The sequence below is a fragment of the Myotis myotis genome, unplaced genomic scaffold (assembly GCF_014108235.1).
Source record: "Myotis myotis isolate mMyoMyo1 unplaced genomic scaffold, mMyoMyo1.p scaffold_m19_p_6, whole genome shotgun sequence".
In the NCBI taxonomy this organism is placed as follows: domain Eukaryota; kingdom Metazoa; phylum Chordata; class Mammalia; order Chiroptera; family Vespertilionidae; genus Myotis; species Myotis myotis.
This window is the reverse complement of record NW_023416368.1, coordinates 78,290,145-78,316,102: the sequence shown is the minus strand read 5'-3', so window position 1 is coordinate 78,316,102 and position 25,958 is coordinate 78,290,145. Positions and strand designations below refer to the sequence as shown.

The 25,958-nt window shown below is 53.3% G+C and overlaps 1 protein-coding gene across 5 annotated transcripts in view; it reads left to right on the top strand.

The window, feature by feature from the left end:
* Window positions 1–8,076: 8,076 nt before the first annotated feature.
* STK11 (serine/threonine kinase 11) overlaps window positions 8,077–25,958 on the top strand; it is an 18,918-nt gene continuing 1,036 nt past the window's right edge. The window contains exons 1-10 of one of the 5 annotated variants that reach the window (XM_036315647.1): window positions 8,077–8,500; window positions 16,523–16,606; window positions 17,307–17,396; window positions 19,297–19,429; window positions 19,505–19,641; window positions 20,314–20,441; window positions 22,643–22,700; window positions 22,786–22,982; window positions 24,416–24,482; window positions 25,112–25,250. In XM_036315647.1, coding sequence (XP_036171540.1) covers window positions 8,211–8,500; window positions 16,523–16,606; window positions 17,307–17,396; window positions 19,297–19,429; window positions 19,505–19,641; window positions 20,314–20,441; window positions 22,643–22,700; window positions 22,786–22,982; window positions 24,416–24,435 — 1,137 coding nt within the window. In that variant the 5' untranslated portion in view covers window positions 8,077–8,210 and the 3' untranslated portion in view covers window positions 24,436–24,482; window positions 25,112–25,250. The other 4 variants (XM_036315646.1, XM_036315643.1, XM_036315644.1 and 1 more) reach the window with 4 other exon arrangements.

Below are 25,958 nucleotides of genomic sequence, written 5' to 3'. Positions count from 1 at the left end.
AAAAAATATATTTAGAAATAAAATATAATGTGGCCCTAGCTCACTGTGGCTCAGTTGGTTGAGTGTTGTCCCGTGAACTGAAAGGTCTGGTTCGATTCCTGGTCAGGGCACATGCGCAGGTTGCATGTTCAGTCCCAGTTGGGGTGTGTAAGGGGAGCGGGGGTGGGGGGGGGGGGACAACCAATCAGTGCTTCTCTCACATTGATGTTTCTCCCTCTCCTCTCTAAAGTCAATAAAAATAATTTTAAAAATAAAATAAAAATGACGTGCCCCTGGCCCTGAAGCTCACTTGGTTAGAGTGTCATCCTGATATACCAAGGTTGCAGGTTTGATCCATGGTCAGGGCACATACAAGAGTAAACCAGTGAGTGCATAAATATGTGAAACAAAGCAATGTTTCTCCCTCTCTAAAATCAATAAATGAAAACTTAAAAAACCTTAGGGGCTCTCAGGTCACTTTCTCCCAAATACATTACTCCAGAAATATTTTATTATTTTTTTTTAAATATATTTTATTGATTTTTTACAGAGAGGAAGGGAGAGAGATAGTTAGAAACATCGTTGAGAGAGGAACATCGATCAGCTGCCTCCTGCACATCTACTGGGGATGTGCCCGCAACCCAGGTACATGCCCTTGACCGGAATCGAACCTGGGACCTTTCAGTCCGCAGGCCGACGTTCTATCCACTGAGCCAAACCGGTTTCGGCCAGAAATATTTTAAAGCAAAATGCTAAACATCCACAAATACATGTGTGTCGCTAAACCAATGATTGCCAGCCATGGGTGATCCTGGGCTGTGTGGGGACATCTGTGATTGTCATGACTGGGGTGCTCTTTACATGGAGTGGAAGGCAGGGAGGCTGCTCCATATCCCAGTGCCTAGGCCTCCCACAGTGGATGACCCAGCCCAGATGTCCACAGTGCAGGAAGGAGGGGGTACAGCATGGTCTAGGGCAGCGGTCGCCAACCTTTTGGACCTCACGGACTACCAGTGGTCCGCGGACCACTGGTTGGCGACACTGGTCTAGAGTGAAGAACAGGTGACTGTCACTGTGTGTCTGGACATCCCCACCCTACTGGTAACAATCCACATGTCACTGCTCTGAGTGACCATGTGTGGATCTGAAACCAGGAAGCCTTGGCCATGGTCCCGCCACCTGCCCCTTGGTGGCCACAGATGTCCACACAGACCTGGAGCACATCCTAAGATGCAGCCGTAGCTGATTCCCTGAGGGCGCTGATCTCTTTGGAAAGACCCCTCCGGCTCCTGAGGGGGCCCACTTGTCAGGGCAGGGTCTGAGCTGGACCTGTAGTCAGGAACTCGACATTCATGAGATCCACTGAGTGGGAGCAGATCCAGGATGGGGGCAGCCGGCCTGGGAGAGTGACCAGGATAGTTGGCTTCCTCTGTCTTCAGTGGTGAAGGGAGTCTTTGGGGACATCCGTGACCAATGCTGGGAAAGCAAAAGGGCTTTTTGCAGGGGTTAGTGGGTCTGGGGGCTGGCTGGACATGAGTGAATGTGTGGATCCCTCCACTTATAATCTGAAGACTCCCACTCATAACCTGGGGCCCACACCTGTAACCCAGGATCCTTAGCAAAACCTGCAGGTTGGTGAGGATGGAGAATGCAGGACAAGATTTTTCTCAAGGCTATCCCAAGTATTTATACTCCTGCCTTGCCCTATGATTATTCCCATTTGTCAGTTTACCTTCCCAGAGGTCAGGCTGCTGCTTTTAACCCAAAGTATTTTTTTAAATACTTTTTTATTGATTTCAGAGAGGAAGGGAGAGGGAAAGAGACAAACATCAATGAGAGAGAATCATTGACCGACTGCCTCCTGCATGCACCCTATTGAGGATAGAGCCAGTAACCCAGGCATCTGACCAGGAATTGAACCGTGACCTCCTGGTTTATAGGTCAATATTCAACCACTGAGCCACACTGCCCAGGCTCAACCCAAAGCATTAGTGCCCACTCTTTAATCTTTGCATTTTGTGGCAATTCATAAAATAATAGTACATCTCATTACAAATGGCCTAAAATTTGATGTCAGTACTGTTAATCCCCCTTTAAGAGAAATAGAAGTGGGAAGTGAGAGGCCAAGAAGCCTCAACTGAGGATTTCTGCTGGGAAAAGGGCTGAGGCCAGCAAGAGGGTCCCAGGAGAGGCTGAGAGTAGCTCTACTGAGAGAAAGAGACACAAATTAGTTGCCTCCCGCATGCCACTGACTGGGTATTAACCCTTTGCGGTTGTATTAAATTTGGACATGGGTGTCGTACTGGTCGGAATTAATTTCCATTGAAAGAGCAGTGATGCATAACATGCAAGATTATGAAGGATAAACAAGATTTATTAATTCTTTTTTGGAACTACGTCACTACTAGTAGAATCACTACAAACGTTATCACTTTCTACGTCAGAGTCAGTATTCAAGGTGCCAAAATAAAACTCTTCATCGTTACTTTCAGATTCGCAGTACACTTCTTTCGGTAACTTTCTTTTTGCCATTTTGGAGTATTATTTTGAAATATCTTAACAAGCGAGAATGCCTAATTACAGTTAAACGTAATTTGTAAAGCTTTATTGGAAATTCTGCGATGTATCTCCAAAGCTTGTCGATTTCTTCACTCTCAAAAGGCGACTGACTCGCCACGGTGTTTTGCATGGCGAGTGTGGAACGACCGCGTTTGTTTATATTGAGTTTCGATATCTCCGATTTGTCGGGGCAATGTTTTGGTTCGTGACAAGGTCGCTTAGACACTTAGGAGCATTCAGAGAAATTATGATACAGGAATGAATAGAGTTAAGATTCGTACGGTTCCTTGCTGTGGTGGCTGAGAGCAGACATACAACCAGAACGGTAAAAAAGCTTTGGTGGCTGAGAGTAGACAAACGACCGCAAAGGGTTAAACCTGCAACCTGGTTATGTGCCCTGACCAGGAATTGAACCCACCACCTTTTGGTGTACGGGACAATGCTCCAACCAACTGAACCACACTGGCCAGGGCAGCTATAGTTAATTTCAATAACATATTTCCTTTAAAATCTAGTGTACAGTTACATTCACAGCATATCTCAATTTGGGCAGTCACATTACAAGAGCTTACTAGTCATGGGTGGCCAGTGGCCGCTGTACTGGACTTCACAGCTCTCATTGCTGAGGGCACAGCACTGACCAAGACTCAGCCCCAGAGATCCCAGTCTAATGCCATAGACAAGAAAAATGGGTAAAGAAATGGGTAAAGAAATGAGCAGAGATTTCACCTTCAAGGACCTTCTGCAATGGTCACCTAATATTTCCTAAGTCCCTTCATATGTTCTGCATATCAAGAGAGGAGTCTGGGCTCTGTGAAGGAAAGCAGGACCTATAGATGCCAAGATTGTCAAAGACACCCCCAGATTCCAAAAAGTTTGGTCATATGCCATCAAAAAAAAAGAAGTCCTGGCCAGTTTGGCTCAGTGGATAGAGCGTTGGCCTGCGGACTGAAGGGTCCCAGGTTCGATTCTGGTCAAGGGCATATACTTTGGTTGCGGGCACATTCCCAGTAGCGGGTGTGCAGGAGGCAGCTGATCGATGTTTCTCATCGATGTTTCTAACTCTCTATCCCTCTCCCTTCCTCTCTGTAAAAAATCAATAAAAAAAATTATTATTTTTTTAAAATATATTTTATTGATTTTTTACAGAGAGGAAGGGAGAGAGATAGAGAGTTAGAAACATCGATGAGAGAGAAACATCAATCAGCTGCCTCCTGCACATCTCCCACTGGGGATGTGCCCGCAACCCAGGCACATGCCCTTGACCAGAATCGAACCTGGGACCCTTCAGTCCGCAGGCCGACGCTCCATCCACTGAGCCAAACCGGTTTCGGCAAGCAAAAAAAAAAAAAAAAAAAAAAAAAAAATTTTTTTAAAGTGAAATCATATGGTATTTGTCTTAAAAAAAATAGAAGTTACATAAAGGAATTGAGTTGGGTAGTGTTCTCTCCTCTTCTATTATCTAGGAAATATTTTTTTTAGAACTGATGTTATTTCTTCCTGAATGTTTGGTTGAAATTCACTAATGAAACCATCTGAGCCTTTTGTGTTGACCCACTGCCAAGGATCTTTGTGGTTAACTGGGCCCAAATTCATAACCAGAGTCTACCATCCATTGTTTATAGGGGCCTATTTCTCAAGCGCCCTATAAGGAAAAAGCTGCAGACTAGGCTTCCAAGGTAACTCACCTTTATAAGAGAGCTCCTAGGACCCAAATTTGACCAATAGGACTTAGACTTTCCCTGTCCAATCAGAGCTGCCTAAGTTTATCCTTATTTGCATATTCACTGACAAATTAAGAGTGGCTCTATTCTGACCAATCAAACTAAAGATGTGAAGTCTTTATTTCCATAGAAGTATTTTGTTTCCCTAGTTGGTGAGGGAGTACTTTTGTGGACAAGTCTTTGTTGAAAGGTTTTTCACTACAGATTTCTTTAATAAATATGACTATGCAGATATGTATTTCTTCTTGAGGGAGCTTTCATTTTAGTGTCTTTTAAGGGGTTGGTGCATTTCAAGTAGGATGTTAAATCTATGGGCATAGAATTGTCCCTAGTATTTAATCTGTTTAATATCGGTAGGGTCTGTGGTGACTGATATGCTTTCTTTCATTCCTGATATTGGTCTTTTGGGGGGGGGGGGGGAGCGCCTAATCTAGCTAATCTAGTTTTATAAATTTTTTTGGATCTCTTCAAAAATTAATTTTTTGCTTCATTAATTTCCCTGTTTCCTTGGTTTGTGCTCTGATCTTTTTTATTTCCTTCTCAAAAGGAGTTTGGGGCCTGGCTGGTGTTGCACAATGGTTGAGCATTAACCTATGAATCAGGAGGTCATGGTTCTATGGTTCTATTCCTGGTCAGGTGGTACACAGGAGGCAGCCAATCAATGATTCTCTCTCATCTCTGAAATCAATTAAAAAAGTACATTTTTTTTAAAAAGGAGTTTGGGCCTATCAGCATGTTTTTATTTGGACTTGCTGGTATACTGGTGCCCCTTGTGCCCCCTCCTCTCCCCAAAGCCAAACTAATCCCCCTCATATTTTTTTTTAAATATATTTTATTGATTTTTTACAGAGAGGAAGGGAGAGGGAAAGAGAGTTAGAAACATCGATGAGAGAGAAACATCGATCAGCTGCCTCCTGCACACTCCCCACTGGGGATGTGCCCGCAACCAAGGTACATGCCCTTGACCGGAATCGAATCTGGGACCCTTGAGTCTGCAGGCTGACGCTCTATCCACTGAGCCAAACCGGCTAGGGCCTCCTCATATGTTTTGTGTGTGTTTCTTGCTAATCCTCACTCAAGGATAGTTTTTCCATTGATTTTTTTAGAGGGAGGGAGGGAGAAAAACATCAATGTGAGAGAGAAAGCAGGAGCCCTGACCCATGGGGGCAGAGATGGAAACCTGCAATCCAGGTAAGTGCCCTTGACTGGGTATCAAACCCTTGATCCTTCCTTGTATAGGCCGCTCCAATCACTAAGCCACTTGGGCCAGGCCACCAATAAATCCCTTTATATGGGTCCTTGGGGAATCTGATGTAAATTTAATTTTAAAATAAATTAATTTAAAAAGATTCTGATGAAAGTCAAGGATTGTCCCCAACAATATATACATGGGCACAGTCAATTTTGCAGTTTTAAGGAAATTCAAGTGTCATGAACTCAGAAGGCCCAGCCTGGACCCCAAACCTGATGTGTCAGCTTCCAACATCTTTACTTTTTGACTTGTGAATCAGGAGCTTCACACAGACAGTTTGTTCTGGCCAAACAATCTAATGCTAAAAAGCAGAAAAGTAGAAATGAGGGGCCTGGTACAAGGGAGTTATTTGCAGCTTCAACAACTGTATTCAGTCAACCTTTTTCAACCAAAGCACTTCGCTGCAGCAGCTGTCTTCTTTTTCATTCCTGAATTCCTTTAGGGCCGAGACCAACCTGCTCACCTCTCTCACCCTCTGGTAGGGAATTGGAGGATAGTATCCTTCCAGAAATTTTTTCTGTGCATTTGCAGATATGAATATATAGCCCCCATTTTATTTTATGGAAACAGGACCCCAGCTATGCTTCATTCTTTCTACCCTTGAGATAAGCCTGGTCATGAAATATCAATCTGGATGAAGTCTCCACCCTGTAGAGGAGGAAACAGGCCCAGAATCAAGGTCTGCCTTGAATTGACCACTTTAGGCGACCCCCACCCCCCACCCCCAATTAGGAAAGTTGGCTAATACCTTTATTGCTTTGGGGGGAGGAGGGTGCTCAGGAGCTCTTGGTGGGGCGGGCCCGCTTCCTCTTCACCTTCTCGGGCTTCTGACTGCTCAGGCGGGCGCTGGCCCTGCGGATGGCGGCCATGCGCAGTTCCGGGAGGTACTTGTTCTTGCGGATCAAGTGCTGGATACTGCCCGGGCGTTCTTACAAGTAGGAGGTAGCCGGCTTTCGTTGGCCGGATCTCCGCTTCTTGACGACCAACACACCTTTGCCGTTGGCTGCCGGCTCCACGCCCACCCTCTTGCAGTAAATCAGCCCGTTGTAGCGAACGGAGCTGCGGGCCTACAGATTATTGGGTTCGATGCTGTACGTCAGATTGTTCCTCTTGATCAGGAAGCTGGAGCAGTTCCTCACACCATCCATTGCAGGTGGGCAGACACAGCGGCAGCATCTCTCACTGCGGCAGCTGGAGACCTGAAAAGGTGGGCTTTTTTTGACCCTTGACCTCGTCTGGAGAAAAGTCCCAGGGGGGGGGGCTGGGAGGCACCCTGCTGAGTCCCCGAGCCGCGTCCTAGCCCGCGAAGATTACTCCCGCCTCACGGATGTTTCGGGGAGCCGGTTAGCATCCCCAACCTCCAACCACAGGTCCAAACCCCTACGAGGTCGTCGCTGCAGCCTCACTTCCCCACGTCCACTTTTCGCCCCGCCCCAAGGGGGTGCCTCTGCGGACCAATGATCAAGCAGTATCCACCCTTGAGGCGGAGCCGAGCGCGAACCTATCCCTGCTCGGCCGCCCGCCCGGGTCCAAACGGCCCAATAGACGGCTGGGGCGGGGCGGGGCGGGGAGTGCCGTCTGGGCCAACGGGCGGGCACGTCGGCGTCGCGAGGGGCGGGTCCGCGGCGGCGCGGCGGCTCAGGGCGGGGGCGGGAGGTAAACAAGATGGCGGCGGCGTGTCGGGTGCGGAAGCGGGAGGCGGCCCGGGGCGCTCGCGAGTGAGGCGGGAGTGCAGGCGGCGGCGGGGCCGGGTGGCACCGCGGCCGCCTTGCATGGGCTGGGTCCCCGCGCCGCCCCTCCTGCTGCACGCTTGGGGCGGCCGCGGCGGGGGACGCGCTGCCCGGTCCCCGGCTGCATCGGGTACCCCCGGCCCCGGGGCCTGTGGCCTGCGCCGCTTCGCCTGCCCGGAGTTCTACGGTCCCCCTGCGCTTCGAGGGCCGCGGCGGACAGCGTTCGGGTCGGAGAGCGAGCGCGGGCTGCCGTTTGGGGTGGGGGGCGCCCGCGAGGCCGCTTGTGGGTCCCAGGCCGGTTTGGGGGCGCCCTGGAGGCCGGTTCCCACGGAAGTTGCTTCTTGCGGCGGGAGTGCTCCAGGTGGCTTCCCGATCCCCGATACCTGCCCGGGGCCGGCGGCAGCGGACCGAGCCGGATAGGCACCTGCCACTTCTCCGGACCCTAGGACCACGAGCCCGCCGGAGACGCCCGGCCCCCAGCGAAGCTCATCTGCCCAGCTTTGGGGGCTCCGGGGCCTGCTGGGGCTACGGGCGCGCGCCACGGCCCGCTGGTAATGGACGGCCCGGAGAAGACTTGGCTCGGCCGCGTCCATGTTTGCCGGAGGGTCTAAAGTCCCTGGAGGATGACCTAGCACTTCGCAACCCCACCGGCCTCCCCTGGGCCCCCGAGGACACGCCGGCCCGACCCGGAGCTGCCAGGCCGGGTCGCATTGAAACTTGCGGCGCTGCGCACCGTTGGGAGTCCGGGCCTCGGACCATCGCGCCTCTTGAACTCACGTTTAGTACAATCGTTTCTTTTCGAAGAAGGGTTTTTCTTTTGGGGTTTTGTTGACTTTTTTTTTTTTTTTTTTGAGAAGGGAATTTGGGGCGGGGGCGGGGGGGACAAGAAGAAGGACCGCTCACCCGGGCATCCATAAAGGGGATAAGGTACTGCCGGCGGCGCGAGTCGGAGACCTTGGGTCCAGGATGGATGTGGCAGACCCGCAGCAACTGGGCATGTTTACAGAGGGCGAGCTGATGTCGGTGGGAATGGACACGTTCATCCACCGCATCGATTCCACCGAGGTCATCTACCAGCCCCGCCGCAAGCGCGCCAAGCTCATTGGCAAGTACCTGATGGGGGACCTGCTGGGGGAGGGGTCCTACGGCAAAGTGAAGGAGGTGCTGGACTCGGAGACGTTGTGCAGGAGAGCCGTCAAAATCCTCAAGAAGAAGAAGTTGCGGAGGATCCCCAATGGGGAAGCCAACGTGAAGAAGTAAGTGTGGGCTTTCTGACCTGTGCAGCTTTGGATGTCCCCAGGCCCGCCAGTGTCCTTCCTTCCTTCCTTCCCCTACTCCCTCCTTCCTTTTCATTCCTTCTCTCCTCCCTCCCTCCCTTCCTCCCTTCCTTCCTTCCTTCCTTCCCCTACTCCCTCCTTCCTTTTCATTCCTTCTCCCCTCCCTCCCTCCCTCCCTCCCTCCCTCCCTCCCTCCCTCCCTCCCTTCCTTCCTTCCTAACCTGAGGTGACCAGCTGTTCCTGCATCCCCTTGCCAGAGAAAGTGTCGTTGGAAAGGTGCTTAAGTACTTTCAGGAAGTCGGGCTAGCTTGTTGTAGCTGGGTTCTGGTGCCTTTGGCTCTTAGGTGACAGTGTCAGAGTTGTCCTCCGTAGGGGCACGTCCCTCTTTTCCTGGCTCTGCCAGCTGTCCAAAGAACTTAGGTGCCCGGTGAAGCCAGCCAGTGTTTGTTTGGCCCTGAGAGTTTCTGCCCGGAAACGCCTGGGAGGCCATCAGTTTTTCTGCTTAGTGAGCAGCCAGTATGGTACCAGCGCCAGGCGAAATGCGATTTGTTTATCCTGTTGGAGGGGAACCCTGTAGTTGCCAAAAATAATTGTTTGCACCGGCTTATCAGTCAGCAGGGGGTACTTGTCCCTTCCTGCTGGCCTGGATGTCACTAGATATCCCTGACTGCAGGCCCAGTGACCCCCAGAGGGGAATTGCTTGTGTCCCGGTGAACTTTTTACATAAATTTCTTCTGCGCAATCTGCCCCCTAGGAATCCTGGAGGTGCTCAGATCTGCTATCAAAAGTCCCCCAAGGGCGGTGGGGGCTCTGTCTCCTTCCTCTTCTAGTTTCAGGATGGGGGGTGTCCCTCCTTATTGCTGCCGGGGGTGGAACCCTGCCCTACCCACACCCACGCCCCTCCCAGCCTCCAGATTCCCAGAAGAGGTTTATCTAACATGCCAGGCAGCAGGACTTACTGTGACCTTGGCCTGTCTGGTCCGCAAGCAGGCAAGCAGGCTGGCCAGGCCAGTCCTGTCCTGGAAGTGCCACTCACTGGGTGGGCTTTCACCTCCCTCCTTCCCACTGGCAGGAGAGCTGGGCTGTTTTCACTTGCTCTGGAACACCTGGGGGAGTGGAAAGGGGGGTGGAGTAGAGAACTGGGGTTGGACTGACAGGGCTCCTTGTTAGTGCCTGGTATTCTTTGAGCCACTTGCGAGGTGAGTGGGGCAGTGGGCAAGGTAGGTTGTGTTTTGGTGAGGCCTTTTTACAGCCCATCCTTGAAGACACTGGGAGAAGGTGTGGCTGGGCACCTTAGGGCCAGTTGGTCAGTTCTCTGTACCAGTCTCTCATCTGTGAGGTGGGGGTTGTGCAGGAGCCATGGTGTGTCCTTGGGGAGACTCAGGCCCCAAAAGCAGACGCCCTCCTGAGGGTCAAGTGAAGCCTTACTCTCAAGTTAGAAACTCCCACTGGACTGCTGGCCCTAAGTCATGTTTTCTCATTAGAAGCTTGTGGGGACAGTGTGGCCCTCGGGCAGCCGGATTGCTACTACTGCAGGTTGAGGGCAGTGAGTTCCTGCATTTGGAATGCTTCCCTGGAAATGGATCTCCCTCCTGCTCTCCAGTGTTGTCCTTGTCCTCCTGGCTCCTCTTAGGCATCAAATCCCATCTGTCCTGGAACGGGCTCTGGTCTCTTCCCGCCTGGCTGAGCCCTCCGGATGGAATCGGCATTGGTCCATCGACGTGTTCTGGTGCTGGCCACTTGATGTTCTGCTGCTGTGCACCCCAGGCCCCAGCCTCTCGGGAGCAGCAGCCCGAGGTAGGAGGGGTTCCCAGAGTCCCTTCCCAGTGGCTGGGTTCCAGCACCAATTGATCTGTCTGGCTAGTCATCCACCAAGCCCACCCTGCTAGCCATAGGGGGCCTTGGTGTATGTAGATTAGGGCACTGACTGGTGGTAGCAGGGTTAGCAGGTCCCAGAAGGTCTACACTCCCCCACCGTGATGGAGGGCATGTCAGGGTAGACAGGGGCCCCTCTTTTGCTAAGGTGTAATGTACCTGTGATAAGGCACCCTTTCAGGAGATGCAGTTTCCACACGCCAAGGTTAAGTTAGAGGGCACTCGAGAGCTCCCTCATGCTCCACTAGAGACACAAATGACCAGAACCCAGCTGGAGGACCGCAGGGCGCTGGCATCCTGCTCCTGGTTTCCTGAAGGATCAGCTGAAGTCCCAAGAGCGTATGGAGACATGTGGGCATGTAGTGTAGGGGTTGCATGGAGCTGGTTTCTGAAGTGTCTGTGGGAAGAACTGGAGGGGAAGCAGGCCAGAGTGGCCAGTGGTTGGTGGTCCTCAGCCAGCCTGGCAATTAGCATAAGATGTCAGTAGCAGGCACTGAGCAGCGCTCAGTTTCATCAACTCAGGCCTGGACCTGCGTGCAGAGGCTCCCCTTTATGAGTTTTGCCTTGGAGTGCTGGGCTGGCTCAGAGCTGTCCTATCCACCTGGTTTTGCAGCTGGGATTAGAAACTGGTTTTGCAGCTGCACCTCCTTCCTTTCTTTTTTCTTTTTTTTAAAATATATTTTATTGACTTTTTTACAGAGAGGAAGGGAGAGGGATAGAGAGTTAAAAACATCGATCAGCTGCCTCCTGCACACCCCCTACTGGGGATGTGCCGGTAACCAAGGTACATGCCCTTGACCAGCATCGAACCTGGGACCCTTCAGTCCACAGGCCGACACTCTATCCACTGAGCTAAACCGGCTAGGGCTGCACCTCCTTTCTTAAGCCTCTGCTCTGCTGTTCCAATTCCACAAGAGGAGATTGGGTGGGCCTACCCCATGCAGGTCCCTGGTCCTGAGGGGACAGTTGTCAGCTCCCTGGCCTGGAGAGCTGGGCTCCCTTGCTGCCAGCTAGCCCACTGCAAGGGAAAAAGGCTCCTTTGTCTGTGAGAGGTTTAATAAACTCGACTGCAGTCACTGCTCTTAGAGGAGTGTCCAGAACCTTCCAGACAAGCCTCAGTTGGATCAAAGCTTTTTTCTGAAAGAACAATGTTTGCCCAAGTGGTGGGACAGATCAGAATGCCCTTCTCTCCTTCATGGGCTTTCTCTAGGAAGGCTGCTGTGGGTCTGTACGTGTCCCCTTGCTTGTTCTTATAAAAAGCAAAGTTCAAAAAAGCATCAAGTAAAAATGAAAAATTTCTTGTAATCTTTTTTTCTTTTTCTTTTTTGTTGTTGTTCTTTTTGTCTTGTAATCTTAATATTGATGTATCTTGCTCCACTTCCTTTTTTATTTGTTTTCTTACCTTAGCCAAGCAAATTTTAATAAAAAATAAAATTCCCCTAAGGATCACTTTTAAACAATAAGTTGAATGTACTTGTGTTTCCAATAGGCAGTAGAACTGCACAGATCAAGCCCAAAAGAAGGTGTCGGGGCGGGGGCGGGGGGGGGGGTCACCCCTGCTCCCTCTTTTTGGGTATAGACAGTTCCCTACCAGGTGGGCACACTCTGGGGTGCAGGTGATGAGGAGGTCCAGCTAGGCAGGCCCTTATCACGGCTGAGGGAAACCCCCACTACAACCGCACAGATGACTTGAGAGAATACTCACATGTCATCAGAGTGTGGTCTTTATGTGTGTTTTTTGTTTTGTTTTCATGTTTAGAAACATGAAACAGTTTCACTCCTGCTTAGTACCAAAGTCTTGGCGTGGTCTGCCCTGCAGCCCCAGCCAGTCCACCTTTCTGTCCCACGGTGGGTCTCTGTTCATACTGGCTGAGTCTGGTCCCCCCTGTGCTGTGGACGTTTCTGCTGTGTTGATGAGTTACTTTGTGCCATGTTGCGTGACAAGCTCAAGGGTATGAAGGGCACATCACCAGAAACGGAGTTTCTGGATCAGAAGAAGGGTGGGTGAGTTTGATAAGCGGTGTGCAGACTACTGGTCCGCCACAGCTCAGTGTCGCATTACAACTTATCCTCTACTTCAGGGTCCTCAAACTTTTTAAACAGGGGGCCAGTTCACTGTCCCTCAGACCATTGGAGGGCCGGACTGTAGTTTTAAAAAAAAATTATGAACAAATTCCTATGCACACAGCGGCGGCAAAAACACCCGGCGGGCCGGATAAATGTTTTCGGCGGGCCGCATGTGGCCCGCAGGCCGCAGTTTGAGGACCCCTGCTCTATTGAGTATGGTTTCTGACATGTGTCTGCTGTGTGTGTTAGGGAAGTGACAGTAAGATGTGCTTGGCCACACAGGCTGTTTCTTTTCCCTTGGCTGGCCGGCCCCTGTGTGGCCAGATCCTCAGCAGAGTAGTGATGGCTCTGGGAGCAGAAGCTGGTGTCCTTGCTGGGCCTGACAAGGCTGGGACTTCCTTGCAGTGATTGGCAGGTACTTGGATCTGGATGGTAAATGGTTGTGATTTAGCGCATTGAGGACCAGAGCCTTGGACTTTGTTGGCTTTCATTCCTGTCCCGAGTGGCCTCTACAAGGTCCCAGCACCTGCTGGGATGCCTATCCTCCTTGGTATTGGGAAGGATTCCGCTGTGAGGCCACACTGTCCGGCTGCCAGAGCAACAGCAAGAGGGCACAGTCACCTGCCGAGGCTCACCTGCACCGAACGTCCTGGGGGCCTCCCTGTTTGCCTGGTCTTTCCCTGATTTCTGAGATGCAGTAGGAGCATGAGGCATGGGCCAACGTCCATGTTAGAATTCTGGCTCTTCGCCTGTGAGTATGTGGGGAATCATAGTCGACTTTCCCTTTATCTCACATCCACCTGTGGCTGAACTATCATTTATTTTATTTTACTTATATTTTTGGTTAATCCTTACCCAAGGATATTTTTTGCATTGATTTTTTTAGCAAGAGTGGGAGAGACACATCAATTGGTTGCCTTCCCGCACATGCCCTGACTGACTGACCAGGAGGAGGGATCAAACCTGCAACCCAGGAATGTGCCCTTGACTGGGAATTGAACCCGAAACCCTTTGGTGCGTGGGTTGACTCTCTAACCACTGAGAACACTGACCAGAGGTTGTCATTTATTTTTTTTAACAGCTTTATTGAGAGACAATTTTTGTAGCATAAAACTCACCTAGCTAATGTGTAATTCAGTGTCATTTAGTACTTTCACAGATTGTGAAACCTTTACCACTACCTATTTCAGAACATTTCATCATCCCAAAAGAAACCCTTCCCCATCAGCAGTTCCCCACCCCCCACCCCTACCCCTACCCTCCCCCAGCCTCTGGCAACTACTAACCCACTTTTTGTCTCTGGTTTTGCCTTTTCTGGGCAGTTCACATAAATGGAATTATATACTGTGTGGCCTTTTGTGTCTGGCTTCTCTTACTGAGTTTCGTGTTTTCAAGGTCCATCCATGTTTTAGGGAGTGTCAGCACTTCACTCCTTTTTATGACTGAGTAATTAATATCCCAGTTTGTGGGTGTGTCACATTCTGTTTATTTATTTTGATGGGCATTTGAGTTGTTTCCATCTAGTGTCTATTATAAATCCTGTTGCTGTGAACGTCTATGTGCAGGTGTTTGTGTTGAACTGCACTTTTAGTGAATTTCCCCTTATTTTGTTCCTTCTCCCACTTTTGAGGGCCCTTTGCCCTGTGTTTAGAAGTGTCAGCAAAAGGACCAGGAGGTGAGGGGATCTTGCTCAGTGTCCCTCTGTCAAAGCCGCCATTAGCCCTGGGCCTGCCCTGCATCCATTTGGAGGGGAGTGAGATGAGGTGGTTCTGAGCAGTGGCTATGTGTCCTAGCCTTGTCTCCCTTGCCCGTTCCCGTGTGTTTCAGGTTGAGTGTGGAGGTGGCTCTTCAGTTTCTCTTGTGTTCATCAGTCACTGAACAATCTACTTCGCTTGGGCATTGCCCACGGGCAGGTTTCCAAGGAGCAGAGGCAAGCCTTCCTGACCTGGAAGGCACTGCTTCCTCTCCATCACTTCCTACATCCTGGCTGGGCACTTGGACTTTCCTTTTTCTTTAAATATTATTCTCATTTTCTGGCCAGAGAGGCAGCGTGTAGAAGTTGACAATATAGAGACAGTGATAGAAGCTCCTCTGTGCCCTCGAGGTCACTGAGTGATGGTTTCAGTGGCTGCCACCTACATGCTATTTCTTTTGTAGGCAGCTCAAGCCATGCTAATGGCGTGTCTCCAGTTACCTCACCTGAGGCACCATCCACACAAGTGCTCCTGCTGCTGGGGGCACAAGGTTCCCACTTTCCCATCTCTGTGAAACTGACTGTGTCAGTTCTTTCCTGATGTGAGTCATGGGACTTACATGTTTATATGGAGTGCTTTGATCCAGTTACTGGACAAACAAATGAACAAATACTCTCCCACACTCATCCCACCGCACCCCAGTGGGTCAGCCTCATTAAGTTAAGCAAGTGGGCCTCTTTTTTTTAAGAACACACTTCATTGACATCAACAAGAGCACTGAGCTGTCTCACTGCAGAGGACAGGGTGCCATCAGCCAATTTCTGTCAGAATTTGTCCTACTCGTGAGCAGAGGGGGGCACAGTGCAGGAGATGGGCCCCAAGTGGTCTCCAGATGCAGGGCTGCAGATCTGTGGAGCTGATCCTCATCAGTGAGGACTTGGGGTATGCACTCCAGAGCCCACAATTAGCAGCCAGGGTTCCCACTCCCAATGCAGTCACATACTGTTGTGGGCTATCTGTGCCTCATTTGGAAAGGTGTTTCTGGCCCAGTCGGCGTGGCTCAGTGATTGAGCATTGACCCATGAACCAGGAGGTCACGGTTCGATTCTCAGTCAGGGTACATGCCTGGGTTTGGGGCTCAATCCCCAGTGGAAGCTGGAGGATTGAGCCTGCAGAGGGGGCGTGCAGGAAGCAGTTGATCATGATTCTCTCTCATCATTGATGTTTCTATCCCTCTTTATCCCTTCCTCTCTCTGAAATCAATAAAAATATATTTGAAAAAAGGAAAAGTGTTTTTGGGCAGTCAGGCACGTGGAGCTCCACTGTCGGCTCCCCTACATGTGCCCAAGGGCCCATGTCCTCTGGATGGACACATGGTGGTTTTTACTTTGGGGCCTCTGTGTGGTGCTGCCATGAGTGTGCCCATGCAGGCTTCTGTGTGCATGTCTGCAGTTCTGGGTACATAACTGGAGCAGAATTGCTATGTCACCCAGTAACTTCAACCTTCTGAGGGGCTACTTACCACTTCCTGACCCCCAGTGCCCCAGCTGCGCAGGCCTCTCCTGCTCAGGCTGTTGGAGACAAGACGCATGGAAGGTCACTTGCAGAGTAGGCAGTACTGTGCACAGGGTCTGTGCCCAGCCCTTGTCACAAGCCAACGGGTGGGGTTGGTGCCAGGTTGGCAGTGGCGCGTTGATGTCCATTCTAGGAGGGCTGGTGGGGTTGTCCTTCTTGCAGGACTTTAGAGTGCTGGGAGAAGAAGGGACTCCTTAGGAGACAGCAAGGGGTGGGCATGGCCTAGCCCAGGGGTGGGCAAACTTTTTGACTCGAGGGCCACAATGGGTTCTTAAACTGGACCGGAGGGCCGGAACAAAAGCATGGATGGAGTGTTTGTGTGAACTAATATAAATTCAAAGTAAACATCATTACATAAAAGGGTACGGTCTTTTTTTTTTTTTTAGTTTTATTCATTTCAAACGGCCGGATCCGGCCCGCGGGCCGTAGTTTGCCCACGGCTGGCCTAGCCTTTCTGTATGACAACCCCATCTCTGGAGATGCACCATAAGCACAGCTCTGCATACTAGGTGCTCATGCCACCCTTGCTCTGCTCTCCCTTGTGTGTGGTCTCTTGTAAAACAAATTGTTCATCTTCAGTTATAATGGGTAACAAGTGTCCTGATTGTGCTGTCCCTGTTCAGGCCCCACCCGCTGTCCCTGTGCAGACTGGCTCAGTGGAAGGGGCAGTGGCAGAGCCTCCCCGTTTTCCTGGCACCTCAGAGCTGGTGTGTCCTCTGCATGGCACCCAAGGGCAAGTTCTGCATCCCACCACACAGAGGGTTTGGCTGATGCTCTGTCCTCTCTCCAGGGAGATTCAGCTACTGCGGAGGTTGCGGCACAAAAACGTCATCCAGCTAGTGGACGTGCTTTACAATGAGGAGAAGCAGAAGATATATCCTTCGGGATTGTGGTGGGGGACCTGGGCCATGACACCTGTGTGTCTGTCTTCCCAGTTATTCCGGAACTATCTGGTGTCCTCCTGTCGCTCCATGGCCCAAATGGGAGTACTGGGTCTGGAAAGAAGACACTTCCTGGCCCAGTCTGGGTGACCCCTCATTTAGCAGCCCCGTGGCTGGCACACCCCCTACCTCTGGCATTTGGGCCTTGCCTTCTGGGGCCAGAGTGTCCTTCTGGAATACACAGTGTCCTTGGCCTTTGCCTTTCGTTGAGGGGCACAGGCTCTCTCCAAAATGTGCGGCCCTGGCTGACTCCCGCTCCCAGAAGCAGGCTCATGAGGGCCCAGGCTCCCTCTGAGGGGTCAGTGTCCTTCCACAAGTGCCCATCACAGACTCACAGGTGCAGTGACAGGGTTCCCAGCATGTGGCTTCTCTCTGTCCATGTCTCAAGACTCCCCTCGGTAGAGACCCAGCTTAGGGGTGGGGAATTTCTGCCTGACCCTGGGCTGTCTGGCCCTGCAGCCTCCCCCCTATACCCCACTCCTGACCTGAGACTAGAGGACACTTCTAGTCTCCTGTCCCAACTGCCCCTGGTCTCCCACCACCACCTTCTAGGGCCTTCTTCCCAGCTATCCCTGGGGACAGGTTCTGCCTGGGTGGGGTCTGGGCTGGGCCGTGGTTTCCTTAGCACTGCACGTATATGGTCATGGAGTACTGTGTGTGTGGCATGCAGGAGATGCTGGACAGCGTGCCTGAGAAGCGGTTCCCTGTGTGCCAGGCTCATGGGTGAGTGTGCATGGCCAGGCCTATGGCTGCCTCTCTGTCCTGCCATATCATCCATAGGCCCTAGACCAGTGGTTCTCAACCTTCCTAATGCCGCAACCTTTAATATAGTTCCTCATGTTGTGGTGACCCCCAATTTCATTGTTACAAATTGAACATAATTAAAATAGTGATTAATCACAAAAACAATATGTAATTATATATGCGTTTTCTGATGGTCTTAGGCGACCCCTGTGCAAGGGTTGAGAACCGCTGCCCTAGGACTTCAAGGATTCAGTCCTGTGTTCCAACAACTTTTTCTGATTACCAGTGAATTGAAGGCTCAAGTGTGCTTTAAAACTCGGAGTTTGGGTAGTTTGCAGTACCCTGGGCCAGCAGCCCCTCTCTGTGCATGCTCTGCTCCAGTGTGCCTGCTCCCGAGGCTTTGAGACCTCCTGATCCTTAGGAAGCCCCTGATAGCGATCTGTACTGCCACTGGCTGGCTAGCCCCCCTGAAGTAGCATCCCCCTTGCTGCAGGACCAGCTGGCCTGTGGCGTGAGTGGAAGAACAGTGGGGAAAGCCCAGGTCTCTGGCTCCATGGAGGACTTCAGGGGGGGGCTACATGGCTATGTCTATGCCAGAGCAATTAAAGGGAGGGGGTGTTACACATCCCTTGAGCTATGGGGACAGTAGGGAAGGGCTACCTGGCCTGGCTGGAGGGGCTCAGAGATTGCATGTCAACCAATGGACCAGGAAGTCACAGTTTGATTGCGGGTCAGGGCACATGCCTGGGTTGTGGCTCAATCCCCAGTAGGGGACGTGTGGGAGGCAACTGATCAATGATTCTCATCTTTGATGTTTCTATCTCCTTTTCCCTTCCTCTCTGAAGTCAATTAAAAAATATATATATATATATTTATATATTTTTATTTTTATTCTTATATATTTATTATTATTATTATTTTATTCTTATATATTTATTATTATTATATTTTTATTTTTATATATATATTTTTATATATTTTTATTCCCACGGGTTAAGCAACCATTACGACCAAACGACTGGAATGACCGGTTGACCAGTCACTATGACATGCACTGACCACCAGGGGGCAGATGCTCAATGCTCGAGCTGCCCCCTGGTGGTCAGTGCGCTTCCACAGCCAACCTCCCGTGGCCGGCCAACTGCTCGCAGTCCCTCCCCCTGGCCAGGCTGCCCCCATCGGCCCCTCATGCTAAACCATTCATAGACTACCTGCTTTTGGGTCAGGGTTTACTACATAGCAGAGCAGCTCCCTCACTGTGATCTATTGAAAGTCAGCCCTTGACACAGGGTTTGTCCTGCTCCTGTAGCCTCTCCCTTCCCCGGGGGCCACCTGCCTGCCACGGTGGCAGCGAGGGAAGGGGGAGGCGGGGAACCTCGCTGTGGCATAGTGCCAACAGTGGCTTCGGCATCTGTTCCTTCCACACCTGGCCCAGCGACCATCTCCCCCTCTCCCGACCCCACCGGGGCCTTTGGGCCCTGGGCTGGGACTGGGAACCAGGGGTGGATGGCAGCAGATGTGGCCCCTTTCCCAGGGGGGCTGAGAGCTGGCTCCAAGGGAGCTGGTAGCCAACCTCGCGCGGTGTTGTCCCCCCCACCCCCATGCACGAATTCGTGCACTGGGCCTCTAGTCTATATATAAAAGGAAGGGTTGGCTGATTGAGGGAGGAGCCCTTCTGTGCCCTCCCCAGGTGCCTTGGGTAGGAGTGACTATAGCCCTTGGGGGCCTAGCAGTGGCTCAGCCCTAACTGAGGGCCATGTTTCCCTGAGGGGCCTCCTGAACTGTCATTTCTCTGTTTGCTCACCCTGGTGGCTCCCAAGCTTTTGCCTCCTGTTTTTGGTTTTGCTGGGTGACCCCAGGAGGCCGTTGTGTCCTGTAGGTATTTCTGCCAGTTGGTGGATGGCCTGGAGTACCTGCACAGCCAGGGCATTGTGCATAAGGACATCAAGCCGGGCAACCTGTTGCTCACCACCAGTGGCACACTCAAGATCTCTGACCTGGGTGTGGCCGAGGTAGGACCCCAGGACCAGGGTGAGGGCTGGGTGCTCCCCGGGACCACTTCCTGAGGCCGCCTGGCTCTGTCACAGGCCCTGCACCCTTTCGCTGAGGATGACACATGCAGGACGAGCCAGGGTTCCCCAGCATTCCAGCCGCCTGAGATTGCCAATGGCTTGGACACCTTCTCCGGCTTTAAGGTGGACATCTGGTCGGCTGGGGTTACACTGTAAGTGCCTGTGGGCTATGGGCCCCCTTTTTCGCCCACCCTTGCTTTGGCTATGGGCTTCTGGAACCAGCCCCTGTGGGTGGGAATGAGGGCGCGTTCCCTTCAGTTATCAAGGGCCCCGTTTGTCTTTATTCCCACGGGTTGACAGCTGACCACGCTCATCTTGTGGGTGCCTTATGTCCTGAGGCTTTTATACTGCGAGTTTTCAGACATAGCGAGTTGAAAGTGTTGCTTGGCCAACCACTATGTGCTCTCCCCCACTCCCACCCCCATTCTGCCGCTTTGGTCTGCTGACCTGATGGGGCATGTCCCTGAGCACTTTGGAACAGTGCTGATTGGCCTATCAGAGTTCTCTGGGACCCTGTTCACTCTTGAAGTGGCACTCATCAAGAACCTCCCATCCGTCTCTGCCATAGGGCAGCCGCCAGCTGGGCGTTTGTATTTCATTGAGAGAGCATTCATGTGACCCACACTGTAAAGTGTACAATCCAGCAGTTTCCAGTATTTTCAGTGGTGCAGCCACCACCCTTTATTCCAGATCATTCCTGCCCCCCAATGTTGGGCTCTATATGTGGGGGTGGTTTGAGGTTCCTGTGCCAGACAGGTTTCGGGCCAGAGCTGCAGGACAAGCCCCAACTGACTGGGCCTCTGTCCTTCCGCTCGGGGGCGAAGATACAACATCACAACAGGCCTGTACCCCTTCGAGGGGGACAACATCTACAAGTTGTTTGAGAACATCGGGAAGGGGGACTACACGATCCCAGGCGACTGCGGCCCTCCACTCTCGGACCTGCTGAAAGGTGAGGCCCTCAGGATGGAGACCAACCATGGGCCCTGGGTGGGGCAGGTCTGTCGAGGGTGGGTAGGAGCACACTTCTCCGTGAAGCATGGAGAGCGTGAGGTATGGAGAATGGCTGTGTCTAGGAAGGTTGACCCCCTGGAAGTTGAGCCGTGTGCTCCACTGCCTACTCTGACACCAACCCCCAACCCCCAGCCCCCAAGGAAATAGTGCCTGCTGGGTCACACTGTCCTGCATTTCCCAGTCAGCGCAGCAGGTGGCGCTGTGAGTCCACACAGTGCTGGCAGGTTGAGGACAGGTAGGTGGGAGCCCCAGTTGGCCGCCTGAGGCTGGCGGTTAGTGAGTTTGGATGAGACAGTCTATGAAGATGTTGCACACCCAGCACGTGGCTAGTGTGTAAGATTCATCAGTGCTGTGCCATCTCAGGTTCTTTCTGCCTTTAGTCTTTATGCTCTGGTGTGGGACTGACCTCATACATACCCTGTCCTTACTGGATGTTCAGTCAATATCTAGACTTTGCATAAGGCACAGCTGGAAAGATCAAGTCATGTTCCCAAGCTGCCTCAAATATAGTTCAGTTTCCTAGTAACTGAGTCAAGCTGGTTCTTACATATAAGTCCAGTTAGTACATCGAAGGTGGAATTGGGCTCCCGGTGCTGAGCAGAGGTCTGGCCTGCCACCCCAGGACTTTGAGGAGATGGCTGGCTCTGGGGATGCAGTGTGGATTATTCTTGGAACAGGGAAGGAGCAAGTCGTTAGGAAGCGGCCCTCCTGTTTCCATTGCCGGCTTAAAAGGGCCCCTGGGTCGAGTTTGGCCTGGCCTTTTCCCTCTCCCTTGCCCTCTGAACACTCCCAAGTGCCCATAGGCTCCTGTAGCCCTTTGTGGGATGATTATGGAGTTAGCACCCCACCCTCAGGTGGACCCAGAGCTTGGCCCTCGACCTCCCCCCACAACACAAGGCTTTTCTGTCCCTGGTGGTTTCAGCTCTGCTAAGGGTCAGGTGTTGTGGACTCACCTTCCCTGGATAGGCGTCAGTCAGTTTGGTGTTCTCTCTACATGTACTCGTGTTCCGTGTGCCTGTTGTACCCTTGTTGATACCTGAAATGGCACCGTGTGGGGTGATGACATGGCAGAGGACATCCCTGTCCCCAGATGCCGGCAGGGTAGCTCCATCCCTTATCTTCTCTGTTGGCCAGGGCACGTCGGCTGTGCCTCCCCCTGTGCTGCCCATCAGCTGGGGTAGGTGGGAGGTGTCCCTGTGAGTTCTAGAGCCACCCTGGCCCTGAGTTCAAGTGTCTCAGAATCCCCAAGCATGATGGGAAGGGACATTGCTGGCAGTTGTGCCCAGGTGTGGAGAGCTGGGGCAGGGACAGGGGAAGCAGACACTGGCGGGAGCCTCGCAGCTGGCTACCACCATGACTTCTCCTCTTCCTCCCCACACCACTCAGACTTTCAATTCTGAGCCTCAGCTTCCAAAATTGCTGTTTCCTGAGTACAAAGTTGCCCTCCCTTAGGGGGTGTTCACAGCTTAACGCTGCACCCCATCACCTCCTCTGCATCTTGTTCAGGAGGCATGACTGTCCTCCCACTGGGAAGGGAGCCAGACACAGGGAGTGAGGGGTGGGAGCAGCAGGAACCAAAGGCTCTGGTGTCTCCTCCGGCTTGAGGATGATGCTGCCACTCTGGTGGTGGGCCTGGGGCCAGTGTTGCCCTTTCCAAGTAATTATCCTGGTGTGGGACCTGCCCCCAGAGCATGAGCACCCACGTGTTGTTGTCCTTGCTGCCCTCTCAGGGCTCATGGGCTCCTGGCTGGAATTGTGGGTCACCGGATTTGATGACTTTTGATGGCTGGCTGCTGACAGGGGGCTTCCATTGCTTCCTCATTCCCAAGTGTGTGGACAACAGGTCCAACACCTGTGGACTGGGACCACAGCCTATCCGGCCTGCTCTGGTCTTGTTTTGGAAAGCAGTTTCCCATCCTTGTCTTTCCAGCCACGCTGCTTATGTATTGCGGTTTTCCACAGGTGGCTACATGGGGCCTTGGTGCCTGGATTGCTCTTTGTGTCCTCATAGGACAGGGCCCTGGATTTTCGAGTGCCATGTCCCCACAGTTACAGGCTCAGCACTACTAGAGAGCACCAGGTGGGCGGGGTAGAGCTGGGCAGGGGCCCATGCTGACTCCCCCGTGGTCCCCTCCTCAGGGATGCTGGAATATGAGCCAGCCAAGAGGTTTTCCATACAACAGATCAGGCAGCACAGGTGAGTGTCCTCAGGTGTCTGGCTGGGCGGGGCCCTCATGGGGATCTGGGTGCTCCAGGCTGTCCTGATGTGCTTGCTTCCGTAGCTGGTTCCGGAAGAAGCACCCGCTGGCTGAGGAGCTGGTGCCCATCCCACCAAGCTCGGACTGCAAGGACCGGTGGCGTGGCATGACTGTGGTGCCCTACCTGGAGGACCTTCACGGCTGCGCTGATGATGAGGGGGAGGAGGACCTCTTTGACATCGAGGACGACATCATCTATACTCAGGACTTCACGGTGCCTGGTGAGTCTGGCAGTTGCAGTGGCTCTCAGCCCAACCTGGATGTCCCCCAATGTCCCCAAACCCTCAGGGCAGGTCCATCTACACCAGTGCAGACCCCAGGGGCCTGCTGGGGCTCACAGACAGCCATGGAGGCAGGTGGGGATCCAGAGGGAAGAGGCTGCCCGGGCTCTCTCTGCATCAGTTCCACAGACTGCACCCCGTGCCCTGCCGAGCGATGGGGGCGGCCTCTGGCAGCCCTGAGGGTCTAGCGGCCCTCCTGGCCGTGACACCAACCTGACCAGTGGCCTTGCTTCCCCAGGTGGCGAGGAGGCGTCTGAGGCAGGGCTTAGAGAGGAGCGAGGCACCCAGCAGAGCCAGTACACAGACCTTTCTGCAGAGGAAGCTGAGGCCGGGGGCACACAGGAGCTCGAGGAGGAGCTCCATGCTTTAGCATAGCCACCCTGCCTACCTGGGCTGTAGGGGCCAGGCTGTGCGCCCTCCACGAGCCCTCACTGACCCTGTCCGGGTGTCAGGAAGCCTGGGCAGCTGTCCCTATTGCCAGATGTGTCCCCTCACAGCATTCATAGTTCTGTTCTGTTTCGGGGCTGGTTTTGTAGGCCCCATCATAAAGGTTTGCCCAGCGCTTATGTGTGGGTGATGCTTGTCTCCCTCCCTGGCTCGTCAGCTGTGTGGTAGGTTTTTATTGGAGAGAGAACCATTATGCAGCAATAGCCTGTGAGGTGGACGGGGCCTCAGGAGCTATGTCCTTGGCAGAGCTGGGCAGGGTCCAGGAGTCCTGCTGTCCTGGGGTCTGTGGCTACAGGGTCAGCTTGGGGCTGGTACCCATGGGGCCCCGAGTCACTGTGGCTTTGGCTTAGCCATTTCCCTGTAGGGACCTTGTCCTGGGAGACCTGGCTACATTCCAGTCCTGGATCTGAGGCCTCCTGGAGCCTCTGTCCCCTTCACAAAACAGGAGCAAGCTGTCCTGCATCTCAGGGACACTGGGGCCCATGACAGGTGACAAGTACCCAGGTGTCACCCTCACCAACAGGCAGCCTATTGTCCTAGCAAGGCTGAGTGAGGATCCGGACAGGTCCCCAGATCCGGCTCCCAGGTACCCTTTGGGCCAGTGTGAGAGGCCAGAGTGGCCTTTCCCGGTGGGGATCCCCAGCCCTGGGAATGTCCTCCATGCCAGAAGTGGGACAGTCCATTTCCGAAGTTGAGCATCCACTTCTCCCTGACCTGCTTATGGAGACCCCTCCCACTCTGGTCCTAATCGGTTGGTCAACCTCAGAGGCTCTCATCTGTCCCCACCATGGGGGTCCTGCTGTCCACCCTGAGAGCTGGGCCTTGGGTCTGGTCAGTTGCTACCGGCACAGTGCCTCGAGGGTGAGTGGGGCAGGTCTCAGATGCTGTGCTGATGGCTGAGACCCCCTACGTACTCTGTCTAGTAGGATCCTGTGAGCAGGGATGAGCTCTGACCTGGGCACACACGAGTGGGTGTGGCAAGTTCCTGAAGCCGTGAGTCGGGCCCTGGACACCCTGGGCAGAGAGGGGGCTCTGTGTTGGAGAGGAGATGGGGGCTCCAGGCAGCTGAGGGCAGTTTCCCACCGATGTCACAGGAGGGCAGGCCTCAGGCAGCAAGCCAGGTTTTGGTGTGCGCTGACTGAGCTTCCTGGGCCCCTCTGTGCATGCTCTCCTCTCCTCTGCCTCAGTGAGCACAGGAGTGCAAGTGGGCATGAAGCCCTAGGCCAGTGATGGCCGCCAGGATGCTCTGAGGGTGAGGGTGGGGTAGGTCCCTGGCACTGATCCCTTCATCCCAGTGGCGTGTTCTGGGAGAGACATACCCAGCCTGAGCCCTGCCCCTCCCAAGTCCCACAGGGCAGCCCAGCAAGGTGTGGCCTACAAACAGGTGAGAGGGCTGAGGCCCTCTCCTGTACAGGTCCCAGCACCTTGGTCCTTCACCGAGGTCCTTCACTGAGTCTTGCCCTGGCCGGCTAGCCAGCTTTCCCTCTACCTGGGTGAGAGCCCCTGCAGGCAGGACAGTGGGGTAGGGGGACAGGATTCAGGGCGTCCCCAGTTGTGGACGGGGTGGGGAGGGGTGTGTGTCTTGGGTCCCCATCAGCCCACACTTGCCCTCTCCCTCCTAGGACAAGTCCCAGAAGAGGAGGCCAGTCAGAACGGACAGAGTCGGGGCCTGCCCAAGAACATGTGCATGAATGGCACCGATTCAGTGCAGCTAAGCACCAGATCGAGGGCAGAGCGCCGGGCCAGTGCTGCCTCCAACCCTGCCCGCAAGGCCTGTTCTGCTAGCGGCAAGATCCGTCGGCTGTCAGCCTGCAAGCAGCAGTGAGGGCGGTCGGCCATAGGTGGGCCACAGCAGGGATGGCGGGAGTGGGCGGAAGTGAGCATTGCCCAAACTTAGCCAAATCATCCTCATGGACATTGCTGACCACGGCCAGTTCAGCCCTTCAAAATCCTGTCAGTCTGTGATCACTGCCACCAGGGTCGGGGGCAGAGGTCACTCAAGAGGTGGAGCCCCTGTGTAGGAGGGAAGCTGGGGGTCGGGTGGGGAGCTTGCCCTGCCCGTGGCCCAGGCTGTTCCTAGGATAGTGGTGCTGGGAGTGGCTGGGGTCTAGCTGAGACTGTAATCCTAGTCTCTGCTCCCTCCTCGTATCTCTGGCTGCCCTAGTCCAGGAAGTGGGAATTAGGCCCCGGAGGTGGTAGAGACCCTGTCACCTGCTCAGGATGTGGGCAGTGGTGTATGGGCCTGAGGCAGCAGCTGCCCCTGCCCAGCCACAGGGCCTCTAAGGGCCCTGCTGAACCCCAGTGAGCAATGAGTGACTCAAAGGGTGACCCCTCGAGTCAGCAAAGCTTTTCCTAGCCTCCAGATGTCTGACAGCCCTGTGGGACTGGGCTTCAGTTTTCCTGCCCTACCAATGTGCCTCGGGGTGGGGATGCCCCTGGGGATGCAGAGCGCATTTGCTGACCTGGGAT